This window comes from Trichosurus vulpecula, chromosome 1, assembly GCF_011100635.1.
Source record: "Trichosurus vulpecula isolate mTriVul1 chromosome 1, mTriVul1.pri, whole genome shotgun sequence".
In the NCBI taxonomy this organism is placed as follows: domain Eukaryota; kingdom Metazoa; phylum Chordata; class Mammalia; order Diprotodontia; family Phalangeridae; genus Trichosurus; species Trichosurus vulpecula.
Genome location: NC_050573.1, coordinates 346,280,273 through 346,302,112, shown reverse-complemented (window position 1 = coordinate 346,302,112; position 21,840 = coordinate 346,280,273). Strand labels below are relative to the sequence as shown.

Genomic DNA, 21,840 nt, shown 5'->3' with positions numbered 1-21,840 from the left:
AACTATAAACATAGTCAATTATTTTAATCATTCAACCAATAAGCATTTATTAAGTGCCTACTCTGTTCCAGGCACTGTGCTAAATACTAGGGTTACAAAAAAAATAGTCCTTGCCCTCAAGAAGCTCAAGAAGAACAACAATAATACAATTATGTCAATAGTTATAAAGAAAGATTTTTGACAAAATACGCCACACATTTATGTTTAACAAAAATGCAAAAATATAGTAACAAATTAATATTTATAGATATATATATATATTTATATATACACATACTTATATAAGTCTATGTGTTTGTTTAGTGCAAATGTCATAGCATCTGACTGGTTAAAAAATACACCTGACTCAAATGAAAATGAACGTGATATCAAGAAAATAATTGTAGGTGACTTTAACATTGCTTCAAAGATTGAAAAAAAAAGAAACAGAAAGATAAACAAGAAGGACATTGTAAGATTATTATTGAATGAAAATATTAAATCATGTATATTATTCACTAACTGTATAAAAATTTATCATGTAAGAAGAATAAAGGCATGATAAATAATTATAGAAAAGGATAAATAGTAATACAGCCTTTAAATCACAATTCATCAAAATAGGAATTATGGTAATTCCCTAATGTTGAACAAAAAAAATCAGCATCACAATCAAGATTAAGAATGATATTTTAAACACTGAGTGGATGAAAGAAAAATCATAGAAAAATGATCATTTTAAAGTGAATAATAACAGTGAGACAAATGTAACTAAATATATTGTATGCAGTTAAAGCAGTCCTTAAAAGAAACTTTATCTCTGAAGACATATATTAACAAAATAAAAAAGACAGAATTAATGGATTGCTTGTTCATGTGCTGAAAAATGATAAATTCAACAAATTGGTAAACACAAAGCAAGCATGAAATAAGATACTTTCAAAAATCAAAGGAAAAAATAAATAACTGAAACCAAAAGGACAACTGAAATAATAAACAAAAAAGAGCCATGGTTTTCAAAGTCTTAACTAAATCAATAAATCATTTGCTACCATAATGGATTAAGTGAGAAAAGAAAACCACACCACCAAAATAAAAATTGAAAACAATGAATTCATAATGCAGAAAGAGACAGTCAAGAAAATTGTCAGAAATCAGGCTGTCCAAACACAGGACAGCAAAACTAAGCATTTATTTTAATGGATGAATATATTCTATCCATTACAGAGTCACTAGCCAAGCTCAGGCTTTCTTCTACACTGTTACAATTACCTACTCCCTCTCTACTCTAATACATACATCACATAGCAGCTGTCATCCTGATCTATGTCTTGCCACTGGACCCAGATAGTTCCAGAGGAGAGAGTGGTGCTGGTGACTTTGCACAGCTCTCCCTCACTTAAATTTAATTCATTTGCAAGTCATGGCATCACCTTCCTGATGCCCTAGTCCTCTTTGGGAGAATAAAGGACAAACAACAACAGCCAAAATGATTTTTAAGAGCAGGCTTGTTCATGTCACTCTCCTACTTAATAAACTAAAATGGCTGCCTGTCAATTTTTTTCAAGTATCAAAGAGTCCTCTATTTGACCCTTCAAAACCTAGCCTCAGTCTACCTTTTTAGACACATTACACACTTTTCCCCTTCATGTACACCAAAGTGGAGCCAAACTGACCTTACTATTCTTCATTCACTACTTACAACTCTTAATCAACATTCACCTACTTTGGCCCAGGAAGTGTCCTAGGTACTGGAGATGCAACGACAAAAATTAAATAACTCCTACCCTCAAGACACTTCCTGGCTGGGTAACAAAGGGCTATCAGTTTTTGGATCTGTAAAAGGGAGATGATAACAGCACCTACCTCCTAGGGTTTTTACAAAGATAAGATGAGACAATATGTTTAAAGCTCTTTGTAAAGCTTAAAGTACTATATAAATATCATTATATTATTATTATTAAGTTAACATTTCATTGGGGGAGGCAGTATATATACAAATTTATATACTAGAGATAACAATGTGTGTGTGAGTGTGTGTGTGTATACACTCACACACACATGTACATGCATACACACACATAAGCATATACTACCTAATGAAGTATGGAATAACCTGTTTTCTTACCTCCATATCTTAGAATTCCTTGTGTCCTTTAAATCTCAGCTCAAATAGCCCCTCCAACATAAAACTCTGTAGTTGTTACTGTCTTCCCCTGTTTTTCCCCTAACTTGATTGTAAACTACTTAAGAGTGAGTACTTCTCTTTGTATCCCCAGTGCTTAGCACAGTTCTGGGAACATAATATGTATTTAATAAATGATTGTTGATTGATTAATTAAAATGTAAACTGACCAGATCATAAAACAGCAGTGACTCCAAGCAACCTAATTTCAGAATGAGAAATAGAACATATCACAAATGAATTCAAATGGGGAAGGGAGACAGGAACTCCTGACTAGAGAAATTTACAAGTGAACTATATCAATTTTTTATAGAATGATTAATTCTCATGCTGCATAAATTGTCACAAAAACAGAGAAATAAAACATTCTGATAAAATTATTTGGGGAAACAAATATGGTCCTGATATAAATCAGAGATAAAGAGCTATAAACAGATTTCAGTGATGAATTCATATGGAAACATTTAAATAAAACCATTGACCAAGAAAATACAACTACATATAAAATATTAATTGTTGCCAAATTTCATTTCTAACTAGCTCCAAGGATGATTTAATATTAATAAATTAATATACATAAATAACCAAATTAATAGGAATCTGTCAGTATGCCCAAAAAGTGTTTCACAATTATAACATTCTATATAATAAAAATGATAAAAAAACATAGAAAAACATTTCTATATATTACTAACAAAATCCAGGAGAAAGAGAAATCATATTCAAAATAACTAAAGAATCTCCAAAATATCTGAGTGAATTCACACACACACATACACACACACACACACACACACACACACACACACGGTTTATGAAAATCTAACTACAAAAAAACTTTGTAGAGACTTTAATTTAATCTATTTAAGTGTTCTTTACTAGGGTATGATGACCTAATATAAATAATTGTAGGGCTTAAAGAACATAAACTACTGAGGGAGGAATTATTTATTTAAGAAGACTCATCACTATCAAATAGTGGGTCTACATGTATACTTGATTGAACTTGACAAAATAATCACAAAATTTGGACTGGAATTAAACATTAAAACATTAAAAACATAGCAATTAATGGAACCTAATATTAAGAGATTTCAAATTTCATTAGAGTAGTAATTGTCAAAAATTATCTGGTAGTGGTGGAAAACAGAAAAGTAAGCAATTAGACTATATAAGTATAACCTAGCAGCAACCATATCTGGCACATAATAAATTTGTTGACTTGAATACAGAAGGTTAGCCTTTTGTAAAACAAAGAACATAAACTATTGAGGGAAGAATTATTTATTAAAAATACTCTGAAAACTACAAAGCAATTTTGAAAAAAAATAAGCACAGGCAAATACATTAGAATATATACCACAATAAATTCCAAATAATCTAATTCTAAAAGGTTCTATCAAAAAATAAAAATAGAGCTGAATGTGCAGACATATTTTATAACTATGGGCAGAGTAATTCTTAACCAGACAAAGAATAGGATGAATTATAAAAGTCAAAAATAAAATGTTAATTTTATTAAATTATATACAAATAAAATCAGTGAAGCTAGAATAAGATGAAAACATATTTATTGGGAAAATATTTACATCAAATATTTCTATAAAATAAATGGTAAAAGGCTATGAAAAACAGATTTCAAAAATAAAATGTATACTGCCTACGTCCACATTAAAAAAAAACTTCAAGTCATTAATAAAAACACAAATGAAAATTAATCTCTGGTATTGGCTTATTTACATTGAATTAATGAATAAGACAAAAGATGGATATGATCAAAAATGAAAGAGTTGTAGCAAGACTTGAACCATGAATTATTCAAAATATTCTACTAAACAATTAGTAATTATCCAAGAAAGGTGATCAAATTATTCATATCCTTTTTTTAGCCTACCAGCCCTATTATTTTGTTTATACTCCAAAGAGGTCACTGATAGAAAGAAGTATTCCAAATGTATCAAAGTATCCATGGCAATAGTATTAGTAGTGAAAAAAAAAATTGCAAACCAATTATGTACTCATCAATTGGGGAATGACTCAGTAAATTGTGGAATGTGAATACAGTAGTATGCTATTGAATTATAAGGAAGGATAAATATGAAGAAAAATTTGGAGAAACATTGCAAAATTTTTCTGAACTTACGCGTATCAGAGAAATCAGAATCAAAACAATATGCACAACACCACCAGAATGGAAATGAGGCCATCACTCAAACAGAACAAAATTCAAATCAAATTCCGTAGCTATTGAGGTTTCTAGATGACTGAATTAAAAAAAAAAAAACAAACCTTTCACTCTGTTAAGGAATGAATGAATAAGAATAAGAATTAGGTGTTTGCTATGTGATAAGCATTAGGGATCCAAAGAGAAAAGTTAGACAGCTCTTCTCTGAAGGAGTCCACATCTACCTTAGGGAGATAACACATTGAGAAGGTTTCAGTTGCCAGTTGAGTGTAAAGGCACAGAAATTTATAGGGCCAAAGCAAATGGTAATGCATCTTCTTTGCTGTCATTTCCACTGACAGAATCATATCAGCTTCTGATGTTGAACCATCTGACAATGCTAAGTTCTTTGGTATTGGGAGCTTTCTTTTCTTGGGAAACCATATAAGCAGAAAGTTACATGTGTTATTGGTTACAACTGCTATATTAGATAGTGTTGCTGATCTGTTTTTTAATGGATTATCAAAATTACTATTAAAAAGTAATTTATGTGAAACCAAATATGTCAATAATAATTTATTGGACCAGACTTATTTCATCTATAAAAGATGCTCCAGGGAAGAACTCCTTTCACCAATGCTAATTAGTAACCTGTCTGAAACTTAGAATTTTAAAGAGTAACATGTGGCAGAGAAGTTATATAACTTGCTCAGGGTCCCAGAACCTGTATGTGTCAGAGGTGGGATTTTAACCCAGGTTTTTCTGAAGATCTCAAGAATGTATTTTAGTATCTTATAAAGCTACTAGGAATGAATTTGTCAGCTTAGCATAACTGATTCCATTTGTTTCAACCTTCCTGTGATTGACTTACTTGAGGTAAGCATTTGATAAGATAAGCATTTGTGTTGCATGATGTATTAACATATATATATATATATATATACACATATTTATATATATAATACACACACACACACACATATACACACACAAACACATACCCTCAGATCAGATCAGACAATCCACCAATGGGGAGGGGAAATATTATAAGCAACTTTGTCAGCAATTTTGAAGTAAACTATTAATGAAATATGTGGTAAACTATCTAAGGATACCCATAGTTAAATGCAAAAACAAACAAACAAACAAAAACCCAAACACTTGGGGCCTTAGGCATCAGGCCATTCATAGGATGCAATTAAGATTGACTCCTGCTTTCTTCACACTTGAGACTCAAGCAGCTCATGTTTGCTTGAGGGCAGTGCCTTCAGATTTGCTAGATGCTCTGGATGAGGAGGGTGGGATGACATGCAGTCTCCTGGTGGGCACAAAAGGCAACTTGGTCTTGAGTTTGGTATGAAAGAAACTTATCAGAACCTGTAAGATGCAAGTTGGTTCATAGAAGAGAGTATTGTTTACATGCTTTAATTAATAATGTTGAATTGCACATATTGAAAAGTGTAATTGTAATTAGTTTTAACATCTACTAGTTAGGATAAATAACAGTAAATCGATTATATATGTGTATGGTATGTCACACTGACTCTACCTCCAGCTGTAGTGAGTGAGGGGGAATTAATTTTGGATGGAGGGAGAATAGGAGGAGAGATGGTATAGAGAGGTCAGTTTGAAAACTGGATCATAATAACGGCTGCAACTCTGGAGAGTTCACATAACTTCCCTAGACCTTAGTTCCCTTATCTCTTGAATGGGGATGGGGAATTACTCTTGTGCCATCTCTCACGGAGGTATTGGTTACGGAGGTATTTAATAAGGTTTAGAGCTACCCTCTTAGAGGTCATATAGTTCATTTACCCCAACATCACCCTATCATTTTCCAGATGAGAAAACTTTTTCCTGGAGAGACTGAGTGACTCACCCAGGACCGTGCTGATAGTGGGGAAGCTCAGTCATTTGGTTCTAAATCTATTATATTATGCTACTTTGTAAATAGCAAAGTGCTATAAAATATAAAATATTAATTTTACTATTTTCATATTTAAAAAAATTTTTAAAGCCATCAACCATAAATAAACTTCTTTAGGCTAACTCTCCCACACTAAAGTCAATGTAGAATGCAATGGTGGAACAGAAAGGGAACAAAGAAGTACAATGAACTAAGATACTGATATACAACACAATATTGAGAAACAAATCCTCTCTTTTGGGCAGTCACGTTTTTCAATGGAAGTAGAAGTTTACTGCATGTTCCAAAGTCCTTTATTTTGTTATTCATTCAACATATAGTATATCAGACAAGAAACAGTTTCCTCTTCTGTGGGTTTAAAACTGAATATCTCACTGCTTAATTTGATTCTAATTTATTACTCACTGAGAATCTACTATGCTACTAACACTTAATACAGAATTAAATCAATTGATAGGTATTATGTGAAGAGAAATGTCAAAGTCCTTAGTGGGTACATTCTGGGTATATGGTAAAATTGATCAAATAAAATGATATTCTAGTAAACTGTAACTCATTTCAAAAGTTTCAATTCAGTTCAATCCTTATGGCTGCAAACAGTTTTATAAGGATGTTCAGTTCATATGGATGGTAGCAATACGAACTTGATGACTAAGGAGGACCAAAGAGAAAGTAAAAGTTTCAATGACACCCTGGGCATTTAAGATAGAACATGTAAATGGAGCATCATGTAATTCTGTCACTGCTAAATGAATAAAGGATCCTAACTAAATATTATTTTTTCCAACTATCTAGCTATGTTCATGTCATACATTATATGTTATCTCTGTAATATTTTGCTGGTTTCAGGAATTGTACTTGTTTCTCCAGGTAAATGATTCCTTAATATAGTGGACCTGCTAAAATAATGAACATTATTTTTCTCTCTCTAAATTCTGACAGAATTGTCTGCATTTTCAATCTGTGGCAAGAAATTGCATTCACACTTAAACTCGGAAAAGGGCTGTGTCTCCAATAATTTCCCTACTGCTAAGAAAAATTTTTTAAAAAAGGATATCTTTTTAAAACCATCAACAATAAATAAACTTCTTTAGGCTAACTCCCCCACCCTAAAGTCAATGTTTTCCCTTCCTCCCTCCTCTAGAAGGCCTTACCTTGAAAGTAAAATATATCAGCTTCTTATTTTGATTTCAAATGCTCTTATCAGATTTTCAGTAATGCCAAACAACTATCCCAATGCACACGCAAGAGTATCCTTGATAAACAAAGAAATATAAGAAGGGGACAAGCGTCCTCCATAGATTTTCCATAGCAGTCCACCTTCAGCTATGGGTGTATAGAGAATAAGATTCCACTGTGTCTATTGTTTATTGATTTCAGAAAAAAGCAATGGACTTTATGGACAAAATGCAGCCATTAAGAATTCCATTAGGCAAAATGTCTCCCTCATATGTGATAAAATTATATAATTTTATATGACAGATGCAATTACAAACATACAGACCTTCTATGACCAAAGAAACATAAACACATCTAGGTTATCCACCCAGAGTAATGCAGAACATCATTTGCAGAATCCAAATAGAAGAAAGATGCCCTACTGATCATGAGGTTCTCCAAAAAGATCCATTTCAAAAAGGATATTTCACTAATTTAATTGTGAGCCAGGACACTAAAGATGTAACTCAGGGAAATTCACATTAGGGAATCATAGAATCACAGTTTGAAGCAATTTTAGAGGCCATATAATAAAAACAATCCAAGAACATTCCAGAAACCCCTCTGTGCCATTCTACCAATTTACTCTCCTTGGTGAATCTACCAGTCTTAGGATACCAGAGCCTTAGAAGAATCAAAATTGCAGAAAATTCAAGGGCAATGGGAAGATAAAAAGACAAATAGTGATAGATTTCAAAGAAACAAACAGGTATCAGCTATGTGTAGAACAAAAGGCCTCCCAGCTACAAATTTCCAATCCTGGTTGTCATGTTAATACTTGAAGGAGTAGGTATGTTAGACATCCAGTTGCTGGTTAGTTTTTGGGAAGTGTAGAATGGACTGTGAGAATGAGGATCTAGAATTAATATCTGATCTTCAAAATGGAAACAGAGGGACCTAATAGTTAATATGACTCTAAAGAAAGTTGATGTTTTAAGGATATCTATGTTTGTGACTAGGGTGTTCAGGCAGTTTTATAATACAATTTGGACTTTCAGATATGGGTAAATACAGGTTGCAGCTAACTCCCTTGGATGGACTTCCACTTTGGGAGCATGGGCATGATTAAGAATTAAGATTCCTTGCAGAAGCAGGAACCATTGGCCACCAGGACTGAGAGCACACAGGCTTGCTGTACTTAAGAATGAGTGAATTAAGAAAAATTAAGTAATTAGTATATTGGCACAGTGCTAAGTGCTGGGAATACAACATACGTAAAAGAGCCAGTCCCTACTTTCTATGAGCTTATGTTCTGAAAGGCGAAATAACATATAAAGGGTAGTAATGGCCATAAAAGGGAACTTGGTCTGAAGATGTAATAAGCATAGTGAGTTGATCCATCAGGCAGCCAATTGTAATCATTTTTCCAAAAGCAATATTTATGATTTACTGTGTCCAGAGCAAGAGAGGCAATATGATATTGTATACAGAGTTCTGGCCTTGAAGTCAAGAAGACATGGGTTCAAATAGCATATCAACCAATTAAGCAACATTTATTAAGCACCTACTATGTGCCAGGCATTGTGCTAAGTGCTGGCGCTACAAAAATAGTAAAAAGATAGACCCTGACCTCGAGGAACTTGTAGTCTAATGGGAGAAACAACAAGCTGCACTATCCACATACTGCTATTGGACCCTGGGCAAGTTACCTCAGAGCCTCTATTCTTCATCTATAAAATGAAGAGCCTGAATTAAATGGCCTATAAAATCCTTCTGGAACCCCTAGCAAAGGCTGGAAAGTAGGGGAGGTACACTGATCATAGGCAGATGGCAATGTGACAAAGATGGGTGGCAGGAAGAGATGGGAAGCTGAAATCACGATCTTGGGGCTGGGGCCAGCTGGTATGCACTCTGTCACCAATCAATCCCAGCAGACCCCCCACAATAAGTGTTCCAATGTGAGTGGATTAAGTTTTTCAAGGACTGGAAACATAGATTCTTGTGGTTCTGATGTTTAGAGGTACAGTGCACAAGATTTTTCTGTATCCAAGGAGATATTCTAATGCTGAATAAAAGTGATTCCATTCCTAATAGCTTTTTCATGGGAAACAGTGATATGTGTGAAGGCTGAGAAAGAGTCAGAGCCTTCAAATCAATGCCTGAGTGGATCAGTGCCACATAATGGGCCTAACTGGTCTGAAACATATTATGAATAATGGCATGCCTATGTAAAGTGTCATAAGAATATGTGGCTCAGTTAAGTCATATAGTAAGATTGAGGGGCAACAGATGCATAGCTTCAGTCATGCACTGGTACCCCCAAGACACTAAAAGAAGCAGAGGAAAGTCTATAGTGTAGAGTATATATAGTGTAGCATACATAGGGTAGAGTATATAGAGTGTAGTATAGAGGTGTATCCTCTATGGGAGACTTGTAGAAAGGAGTAGAGTAAAATCACATGGGAGGAGAAGGCATTTATGGGCTATTTGTATTGATGGAGCAAAGAATACTTAAAAGATGAGGTCATGGATCCATTGAAGTAACTCAAGAAACTGCAACCATGGATCAAAGTAATAATGATAAATATTGCAATGAGGGCACTTTCTCATCAAGCTCATTCCAAAGAATCAGGAACAAACAAATTAATGTTCATGTCTCTTTTGTCTATAGAACTTTCAAGATGGAATCAATATCAGATCTCATCTTCACCTACATAGTGTTCCGCTTTCACAAGACAGAAGTCTGGATTCCTTTATCTGATCATATCATCTTCTTTTCTTTTCAGTCTCTGCCGCACCAAAATATATAGATGAACTCACTGGGGCCCTTAATGATTCATGCCAATCCTTTTTGACCCATATTGCAAATTTGCACTCACAAGCTTCTGAGTTTGGCACAGATTATAGAGGAACAGTGATTCTTCTTCATACTTTGCAGGTTCTAATCAAATTAATGCACTCACTATGGACGTTTCATCAGCTATATGCATATGCATAACCACTATTTTCCCCTCCCTTACCCCGTGGTCTAGAAATATTCCTTGATTCTGTTTCTTAAAATATTTATTGTTCAAGGCTCAGTCACATGCCACCACCTCTGCAATGCTTCCCCTGATTCCTGTCTTTCCTCATGCCCCAAAGTTAATGTTCTCTACCTCTTCAAGTTTCTCATATAGCTTATGAACCTTCTCCTAACATGAAGAAGGTAGGTTACTTGAGGACAGCTGCTGATTCTGTTTTGTCTTTGTATCCCCAAGGCCTAGCACTGTGTTTTGCACAATGAAAAGGAAATAAAGTCAACAACTGTATCATTATCTTTCCTAGAAGTTTTGTCTTGAAAGAGAAAAGAGACAGGAAGTAAGGTAAGGAGGGTAGAGGGGTTGAGAGACAGGTGGTTGCTGATGTTTGAGGATGAAGATATTTATATATGTGGGAAGGACGTAGTAGAGAGGGAAAGATGGCACATACATTAAATAAGAGGTATAGCTCACAGAGGATGGTGTTGTGATTGTTCAGTGGTGTCCAACAATGTAATTTGGGGTTTTCTTGACAAAGATTGCCAGAGTGGTTTGCCATTTCCTTCTCCAGCTCATTTTACAGATGAGGTAGCTGAGGCAAACAGTTAAGTGACTGCCCAGAGCTAGTAAGTATCTGAGGCCAGATTTGAACTCGTCTTCTAGACTCCAGGCCTATCACTCCATCCATTGAGCCACCTAGCTGTCCTTGATAGAGGACAGTCACAGAGAATACAGAAGGGGGTAGAAAAAAAGTGCAAAAGTAGAAAATAACATCTTTGTTAAGGAATAGGGAAACATATTTAGAGCAGAAAAGAACTTAATAAAAATCATCTTGCTTTATTCCCTCATTTTGTTTTCAGCTGAAGAAACTGAATTCAGACAGATTAACAAACTTACCCAAGGACATACAAACACTAAGTGAGACAGCCAATATTTGAACCCAGGTCATGTAACTCCAAATATACCACACCATCCATTGTACCATGTTGTTGTCTCACTGTCTCTTGCAATGTTACTTAATTTTTGACTTGTATTTCTCTTGATTTCTGAACTATTCAAGTTCCTTGAGTACAGAAAGACATGATATTCCTTTGTAGCTCCTTCAACTCTTTGCATAGCAGTTTGCATAGTGTAAGCATTCCCTATGTGTCTGATGAATGAATGAATGGAATGGGATAGAGGTCTGTATTCATAGGGCAATGAATGTCCATTAGTCCTCCTGGGTCATTAATATGAGAAACCTCTCAGTATTATTTATTTTCAAGATTCAAAGAGCATTCTAGCGGGGCTGAGATGCTGAAAATAGATTCCATAGTATATAGCTTATTTCCCCCACCTCTGGATAGCCTCAGAACATTTGCTACACATTGCAACTTGAAAATCTTTTTACTTATGCAGCTTATTCAAGGAATGATGCTGACTTGATTATAATCCTCGAATTGGGAAACTAGTACATAATTGCACCAGGGACAGCTGAATGACTTGCATATCTTCCATGTTCTATCACTGATGGCTGGGGAAGAGAAGGCAGCCCGTGAACTATGGCTTCCCTACTTAATGCAGCTGTAAGCTTGAGAACCATAAAAGACATAGAGATTCAATTTCTATATCATCCGTGTGTTTGTTTAGCCCACCTGCTATTCATTTTATCTATATCTTTTCTCTGGCATCCCCAATCTGGCTTGGTGTTGAAGCTACCAATCATTCAGCCCATGTATTCCCAAAGCCATTGAGAGAATGCAAAGCCATGTCTCTGTGTTAATTTGCAATTATCATACAGGGTAGGAATTTGTGCACTGCCAAAAGTCCCATAACATACGCATAGCAAAACCGATTCCAAAATTGATTGCTTCGTGTCATTTTCTTTCTCCTATCTGCTCAACATTTCCCAGAGCAGAAACACATTTAAATAATACATTTTATGGACATATCTGAGCACCATGATAACACATTACTTCATTTCATTTAAAAATTGACTTCTCTGTAAGCCAGAGCACATGCATTTTGATGATATGATAAAACATGAAGTTGACTTTTTAAGAATTACACAGTTAATAATGGTATAAGAATCACCTTGGCAACCATGGTGACTCTTGAGAACCAGACAAATCTCCATAATTCTTAGATCCCAGTCTAGAGAACCAATAATTAGTAAAAGGGATAAACACAAAAACGTTTTAAAAATCAATTTTCATTTCTTTCTCTGGTTCCTCTTTTTCACATCCTTTCAGTGTTGCTCATCTGTTAACTCTGAGATTCATAGGGCACAGCTTAATTATGAGAATAAAAAATACTGTGGAAAAGATGTACACTGGTTCCTATGACCAGATTAATTATCAGAGCTTCCATAAGCAGCTTTGTGAGAGATGTGAAAATGCTTGTCAAAGCCTCTTCACCATAAACCTGAATGTTCCTATTAAACTTGAAATAAAAACACAGGCCCCTGTAGAGATTTGTACCACCTCATTTAGCTGGAAACTCAAGCTTTCATAGCTGACAAAGAATAACTGAAAACAGGCTATATACAGAAACAAACCAACTTTGCTGTATTTTAAGGGGAAAGCTGACTGGACCATATACAGAGAAGAGTACGAAGGTAGTAAGGGTTCTGGGAACACATTGTATGGTTTGAGGCCTAGAGGTGATTAATTTGAAAAACAGAGAATACTGACAGGAGATATAATGGCTAGGGCTTTCTTCAACTCCGTGGAAAAGAATGCTATAGGAAGAAAAACCCTAGATTAAAACTCAGAATACCAGGGTTCAGGAACCTACTAGTCATGTGACTTTGGGAAAGTTACTCTACCCCTCTGAGCCTCCTTTGCAACGCAAGAATTGGAGTGAAAAGACATATGTTTGAGACCTGGATCTTTTTATGAGCCATGCGGGTATGGAAAATTTAATGAACCTGAAAGAAACTCGGTTTCAGAATCTGTTGATGGGAATAATAATGCTTACACTACCTACCTCATAGGGCTGATGTGAGAAAAACACTCTATGTACTATGCAGTTATAAAAATGGGAGAAGCTATCCTTTAATACTCCTCTTCATCATCAATTTACTTTGCATCTTCTGCTCTGCCTGGTTTCAACTCCAAAAAACAAGATGTTCCTATTTGGAGTAGTGACCCCTGATGCCCCCCCTTTCCTGCCTCCTTTGGCATGTCGTCTCCTCCATTAGATTGTAAATTTGGTGAGGGTAGGGACTGTTCATCTTTTTATTAATTGTATTCCCAGCACTTAGCCCAGTGCCTGAAATGTTGTAGGCACTTGGTGTTTGTTGGATTGGATTAGATTACCATCAACATCATCATCATCATCATTCTAATCATTACCAAATGCTTTATGATATAGCAGAAAGAACACTATACCAGGAATCAGGAGACTGATGTGTTGAGATTCTGGGGTTGTATAAGACTTGGCTTCTTTTCAGGTATTAGAGGAGATGAATAAACACTGCTATTACCTAGTTATGTAATCTTGGGCAAATTGTTCAATCTAACCAAGTGAACCTCAGTGTTCTCATTCATGAAATGCTGGGCTACGTACATACACACACATGCATGTATGTAATACACATGTGTGCACATGTGCATGTGTATAAACACACACATGGGCACATAGACACAAACTCTTCATTCCAGCTGAAATCCCATAATCTTATGCTACATGCAAGATTCCACAAATTGGCTTTATGAAGATCAAATGAGGTATAAGTAAAAATACTTTGAAAACTGTAAAATGGTATATAGGAAAAATGCCTTGCTTTGTTAAAAATGAATTCAATTGAGATTCCTAGTGTTTAACAATGTAAGAAATGCTATAAGACCCCTAGTGATGAAAGAGTACCAGGGCCTACTCTCCCTGACCCTGGACAACATGTAGCCTTAAATATGTGATTCTGCCATTACTTTTCATCCTATCACGTTTCTTTTTCCTATTCTTAGGTAAATGCTCTATGACCCTGACCCCATGATCTTTAAAAAAAATTAAAAGAATCACCAGAGATAAAGCAGCCAAACCTAAGAAGGGCTACCCTTCAGAAAGGACATGATTGACCCAACTCTGTAGAGCTACCCAGAAGTCATGATATCTTACAAGAAAGGGAGCAACTAACTGACTATACTGCACCCAGAAACGTACTTGGTGGTGTAAATGTTTGGGCAGTCATGTTAAGTTTGAATCCACTCTACTCAGAGCCCAGCATAGTAAAGGGGAAAGAGTGCCCCTGATTTAGGGGCAGCTAAGTGGCACAGTAGATAGACTGTTGGGTCTGGAGTCAGGAAGACCTTAGTTCAAACGTGGTCTGATACTTTTTGTATATATGATCCCGAGAAAGTCACTTAACCTTTGTTTGATTAAGTTTCCTCAGCTCTAAAATTGGGATAATAATGGCACCTATATCCCACGGTTATTGTCAGGATCAAATGAGATAATTACTTTAAAGCATTCTGTACAGTGCCTGGCCCATAGTGAACACCATATTATATAATGCTATCATCATTATTATTATTATCTATTATTCAAGGAGAATGTTTTTACATTTTTCCCTAGTAAATAATCCTTTATAAAAGCGAAAGATGAAGAGTTGGAATATTAATTCTGTGTTGATTCATAAGGTAGAATTAGAATTAATGAATGAAAGTCTTAGGGAGGCAAATTTCAGCTCAAAACAAAGAATTATTTCTTTCAATGAGAAATTGAGCATTGGGCATATTCAGTGGCCAAAACACAAAGATTGTAAATGAATCTAAATATAACAGTATCCTGATTAAAAAAACCAAAAAAACAAAACTGTAGTAGCTCCTTATTACCCACCAAATAAATACAAACTCCTTTGCTTGGGTCCACTACAGGGTTAAATGACTTGCCCAGGGTCGCACAGGTAGTAAGTATGTGAAGCCAGATTTGAAATCAGAAAAATCAGTCTTTCTGACTCCAGGCCCAGTGCTCTATCCACTTTGCCATCTTGCTGCCCACAATCCTTTTATATGTTCCAATTAATTCAGTTACATTCACTACACTGTCTCTTCCAAACCTTTTCAGCCCTCCTCAAAACTTCCGTGGTTCTTCCTCCTTATATACTTTGCCTCATATTTTGCTGGAAAAAAAGAGGCCATTCACTGGTAACTCCCTCTTCTCTCACCTTGTTCATGTCACATAACATAGATGCCTTCTGCTACCATCTCCTCATTTAACCCTATCTTACATGAAGAAGTGGTTGTTCTTGCCAGGACTAACTCCCTCTATGTGTCCAAGTGATCCCATTCCATCTTGTCTCTTGCAGTAAATTGTCCCCTCTATCATCCCCATTCTCTCATTTATCTTCAATCTTCCACCATCTACTGCATGGTTTCTTACTGCCTGTAAACAGCCTCATGTCTCCCCATCCTCAAAAAAAAAATCTTCACTTGGTCCATCCATCACCACTAGTTTACCATGCCATGGCTCTCCTGCCTTCTGTAACTAAACTCCTTGAGAAGGCTGTCCACAATAGGTGTCTCTGCTTCCTTTCTTCTCACTCTCTTGATTTTCTACAATCTGGCTTCCAACTCTATCATTCAATCAAAACTATTTTGTTAAATTTTCAATGATCACTTGTTTTCCAAATCTAATTGCCATTTTTTTCCCAATGTTCATCCTTCTTGACCTCTCAGGATCCTTTGACACAGTAAATCACCCTTTTCTCCTTGGTAATCTTTACTCTCTAGCATTCCATGGCATGCTGCACTATTCTGTGCTGGTTCTTCTTGTAATTTCTGACAACTCCTTTTCAGTCTCCTTTGCTTTTCTTCCACATCATGTGGATGTTCCCCATGACTTTCCCCTATCCCAGACTTTCTCTTCTCCTTCTATCTCATCAGTTCCCATGGTTTTAATTATCCTCACTGTGTCAATGATTCTCAGATTTATCCAATCCTAACTTCCAAACTTGCATCTCCAACTGGCTATTTGACATATTTAAATTGGACGACCTGTAGATATTTTAAACTCAACATATCTCAAACTAAACTCATTATCTTTCCTCCCAAACTCTTACTTCTTCCAAACAACTATGGCCTATTACATTTTTTTTAAAAAACAGGATATCTCTTTTATTCTAGTACATCCCAATAGGAATAGCTACAAACACCTGAGAGATGCATAAACTAAAACACTTTCTCTTCTTACTTCCCCCATCCCACCCTCAAATGCCCTATTATCGTACCAATTACTTCCCATCCCAAATGTCACAGATACATTTGGAGTCAGTGTCTCTTAAGTAAACAAGGTCTCTCCAAAATTCGGTAAACAAATACCCTAAGGAAGTTCACCCGATAAACTCTGAACTTTGATATGTTTTTTTTTAATAGACAAAAAAAAAGTACCAAGCTATATAGGAATGGTTACTGTTTCCTCAAACCACTGTCCCAGACTCTTTTTCATCCAAATTCACTGTCACTCCTTCCTACCTCCTCGCCCAGCTGTTCCTCAAAGCTTCTATGAACTCTTCGTAGCCTAAATCTAAATGACTCCAAACCACTTTGAAAGAAAAGAAATTGGAAACACAGAGGCCAAGTTCTACTCTCCTAGGGAAATGAGCATACAACATTATCTCCCAAAATGACAATTTAGAAAATCGTGTTCTAGGTAAAAGTGTCTAGGCACTTCTACTTAAGACAAGTAACTCAGAAATAACAAAATTAACAGAATTACATTACACTATATCTCTCTCTGTGTGTGTGTGTGTGTGTGTGTGTGTGTGTGTGTGTGTGTGTATTATATATATTTTAAAGTGGGACTTGTTTAAAAGCAGCTAGCAATATAGAGAAAAAAAAAGAATAAACATTGTCATCCTCAAAACCAGGTATTTTGCTGCTCTTCTTTTGAGAATGCCTATTCTAAGTTCAAAGTGCTAGAAGCAGACATTTTTATTAAAACACACTGTAAACAGTATTTTTTTTCCTGTAAACACACAAAATTGTTTTACATATATGCCCTCAAATCACTTCTCCACTTCCATGGACTGGATGACAGAAATTTGTGGAATGAAGAGTTATTTACAAAAACCTCGGGAATAAAAGAGAAGAGAAAGGGCAATGATGATGGGGCCTGACAGGGTTGGGGTGGAGTGGGGTGGCACGGCAACTGTAGCAGGAGGCGCCGTTCCCAGCTCGAGGCGGCCGGTGGGCATGCGCACTGTGACCCGGCAGGGCACAACGAAGGAAGCAGGATACGAAGGGGCATGTCTTGTAGCGCTGCCTCTTGGGTGTTTACTCTCCAGGATCCAGCGAGGCTAGCTCCGGATCCACGGGGGACGGCCCGCAGTGGCCGTGGCCCTGGGGCCGGCCCTCTAAGGCCGCGGCGCCCCGCGCTCGCTCGGCCGCAGCTCCCCGAGGCAGAACTGTGCCAGCATCTCCCGGGCGTCCGCCGAGTGTCCGGCAGCCTCGAAGCCATCGGTCGCGTCCTGACCTGCTTTTTCCATCAGAACCTTTCTTCCCCCCGGGTGCTCGTCCAGGAAGCCGGTGATGTCGTACACTCGCCCGTGGATCACCAGCCACGCGTCCTTCTCCGAGTTGTGTTTCGCCACCTCTTCCATCATATAGTAGGTGACCCCAGCCTCGGGCTCTTTACCCGCCGTGCTGCTGCTGCCGCCTTGGGCCGCCATCAACTCCGGGCTGCAGCCTTCCCGCCTCGGCCTTCCAGGTTTCCGTAACGGACCCTGCCTCTTACTTTACTATCACCACCCCCCGCAGGCCGGCAGGCGGAGCCATAGTGCGCAGAATGCAGGGCCTGGAGGCCCCAGACACTGAGTGACCCTGGGCAAGTCACTTAATCCAGCTTGCCGCAGTTTCCTCCTATTTTTGCCAAGGAAACCCCAACTGGAGTCACCAGATTCAACAACAAAAACATCCTCCCAGTCCCCCAAAATCAGAACGGGTCACCTTCAGCTCCTCACTCCCATACTCCAAATCCAGTCCATTGACAAGTCCTTTTGAGTGTTCTTGTATGTGACCCCCTTTCTGCTATTGCCCCCATCTTGGTTCAGGCTATCATCACTTTGTGCTTGGACTATTGGAATAACCCGCTGGTTAGTCCTCCTGCTTCAATTCATTGTCCACTCTGGTCCATTCTCCTTTCACCTGGCAAATTTTTCCTAAAGCACAGATCTGACCATGTCACTCCTCTACTCAATAACCTCCAGTGGCTCCCTATCACCTCTAGGATCAAGTTTAAAATCCTCTGGTTGCCATTCAAAGGCCAAAGTTCTCTATAACCTCCAACCTTTTAAGTCTTCCTACATCTTACTCTACCGGCTCCCCCCCCCCCCCATAGTCTGTAATCCAGGTAGACTGGCCTTGATGTTCCTCACCCAAGACAGTCATTCTCTGGCTGTCTCCCATGCCTGGAATCCTCTCCCTCCTCACCCCTACCTCCTGGTTTTCCTGGCTCCTTTTAAGTCTAAGCTAAAATCCCTACTTCTGCAGAAGCCTTTCCCAGTCCTCCATAATCATAGTGCCTTCCCTATGAAACTGCATAACATAGATGCCTCTCAGTCTTGTTTGTACATAGTTGTCTGCAAATTGTCTCCCCCATCAGACCGTGAACTCTTGAGAACAAGGATTCTTTTTGCTTTTCTTCCTATCCCTACAGCTTAGCATTGTGCCTGGCATATAAGTGCTTAGGAAATGTTTATTGAAGCTGTGTGACCTTGGGCAAGTCACTTAACCCCAATTGCCCTGCCTTCCCCCCCCCCCCCAGAAAAGAAATGCTTATTGACCAATAAGGACTTCCTATAATCTGTCACATTATTTAACACAAATCATCCCTATACCCCATACCCAGATATTTCAGCCAAATCCCATTCTTCTTTGCTCTTCCTCATGCATGACACTGCCCTGCCTTTCTACCTTTTCTTGAGCTTGTCTGAAATGACTTCCTTCACCGTCTTCACCTATTGAATCCTTTAAAGTCCAACTCTTCCATAGTGCCACCTCTTCCATAAATACTTCACTGATTGCCTACCCTAGTCAATAGCAATTACCCCACAGACCTCAAAATTGTACTTTTTTTTGCAAATCTCTAATACAATCAACATGTAATACTGTATATAATACAACAAACCATATCATTATATTTATATTTTGAAAAACAGAGGCAGAATGAATAGTGTTGTTCTTGGATTCAGGAAACAACTATGCAGTTTAGGATTTGAACCCAGGCCCCTTGAAGACAGGGCTTTTTCCTCTGTACATTCAAACCAAAGACTAGAAAATTTCCATGGAGGACCTTCATGGGGAAATCTTTCTTGCTAATCTTATATTTTCTATTTATCTGTCTAGCTATTTATTTATTTTACCTGTAAGTCTATCCACAAGACTTACTCTGGTTATCTGCAGATAAAAAATAGGTTCTTTTTGTGAAGAGGGGTGAGGTTTTTTTTCTTTCTAAAGAGTATGGGATATTTCAGTTGTCCACCATAGGTTTAAATGAACTGAGGTAACTAAATGCGTTTAGGTAATAGCCATGCTTTTAAATAACTCCTAACAATGCTATATTATATCCATTGAGGATTTAACAGCAACAGCTGTATCCCAAGCTAAATTAGAATGCCATGTTTCCGACTGAATAGGGACACTGCTTCTAATAGGTATCACCAATTAAACATGAGAGATAAAGAGGTTGAAAAAAGAAAAGAAAGAAAAGAATGCTCCAACAAATTGTGAATGTCCAATTTGCAAGTGGTACCAGACTTCCATCCTCCATGTATGTCAGTAGATAAAATTTAAACTGCACAAACTAGGGTTTTTATTTCTTCCATCTCCTAGCTATTTATATTTGTTGTTATCTAAATATACTTGCATCTTAAGATATATTACTAAAAAAAATCAAAGAGATAAGAAGTAGTACAATTAAATAATGGGTAGGTGCAGAAAGGTGCCTCAGCAGAAATAATTTTAGTTCTTGAGAAAGAGCTCACTGATGACACCAGTGAAGAAGAAATAACTTCCTTACCTTTTGGAGATCACTTGATTTTTAGGCTGGAAGGCCTTAGTTGATCCTAATGTCAGTAAACAATGAACTCATCCCTAAAATGCTACTTGTGCCCCCTTTCCATTGCTTTTTTGATAACATCTCTTCCTCGAGGAAACAGTGCCAGTACCCTCTGGACCCACTGTTCCCCCTACCCCCACTCCACCATTCCCATATGTATACAGAGAGAGAATCATCAACTACTTTATGCACACTAATTGAAAGATCTGGGATTTCTTGTACATAGGGAGTTCTCTACATTAATACAGATTCAGGAGTTGCTTGGGGCAGTTAGTGGGCACAGTGGCTACAGCACAGATCACACAGACAACAACCTGAAGTGGGTCACGTTGTCCATCTCCTCTTGCAAAGCACCCACATTCCAAAGAGACCACAGAACCCCCAAAGACCTAAGAAACTGAAGAGACTCAAAGAGCCTGGTAGTCTCTTCTCTTCCATTCCCACCGACTCTGTTCCTCATGCACAAATGGGGCATTGATCTTCACTAATGAGGAGAGAGTCCTATACCACTGGGCTTTGGGATTCAGTTAACAAGTGAATGAGAGACAGGTTGTGGGAGGAGTGTCTTTAAATTAGTATTTGCTTTAGTCATTTTTTTTTAAAATGAGCTGTTATAGACAATTTTGGACAATTGCATAGATATAAAAACATGGCCTGCTATAGAATATAATTTTTGAAAGACTACTTGTTTCCCTTCTCATAACGTTTTCACAGTTGTCTTCCATGCATGAAATGATTATAGGATTACAAATTTAAAGTTGGAAAGGACCTTTCAGGACATAGAACCCAACCCTCTCATTTTATAGATGAGAAAACTGAGGCCCAGTGAGATTAAGTGACTTGCCCAGGGTCCCACATCTAGTATCTAGTCCAATAAGATTATTTTAATAGTTTGTTTTTTGTTTTTTTTTTACAAATGGAAAAGGTAGGTATATGGGTCCAAAGTTATATATGTTTTTTCAGGCACTAAAAAAAAAAAGTAATAACAAGGTCTATTTGTTTTAATGTTGTTAATAGCCTCCTCTCTCTCTCTCCTCCAGCTTGGAATTCCTTTGTGTTTAATCCAAGTGTCATTCCTGTTGTAGCACTCACCCTGGTATCTTCCATCAACTTGCACCACTTCTCGAGACCCCAGTGGGCTGCTTCTCACAGATTCTAGTAGGCATTCTGTGGGTCTGATGAATCATCCCCCAACCATTAAGCTTTCCCTTCATTGTCAGCCAGTAAACCACAATTGGTTCAAATCAAAGGCATTTAGATGAATGAACATCCCTGCTTCAAAACATAATGACTATTTGGGGCTGAGGGAAGAATGAAAAAAAAATCCCCTTTTTCTCATGGGAAGAGTGACTTTCTCTTGAAGAGTTGGTTCTCC

General features: G+C 37.3%; 1 protein-coding gene across 1 annotated transcript; it reads right to left on the bottom strand.

The window, feature by feature from the left end:
- Positions 1-10,389: 10,389 nt before the first annotated feature.
- Positions 10,390-18,078, bottom strand: LOC118838234 (cytochrome b5-like). The gene is made up of 2 exons (XM_036745471.1): positions 17,786-18,078; positions 10,390-10,441 (listed from the first exon to the last, which is right to left on the bottom strand). Exons 1-2 carry the CDS (start codon positions 18,076-18,078, stop codon positions 10,390-10,392), a joined length of 345 nt encoding a protein of 114 aa, XP_036601366.1.
- Positions 18,079-21,840: the final 3,762 nt, after the last annotated feature.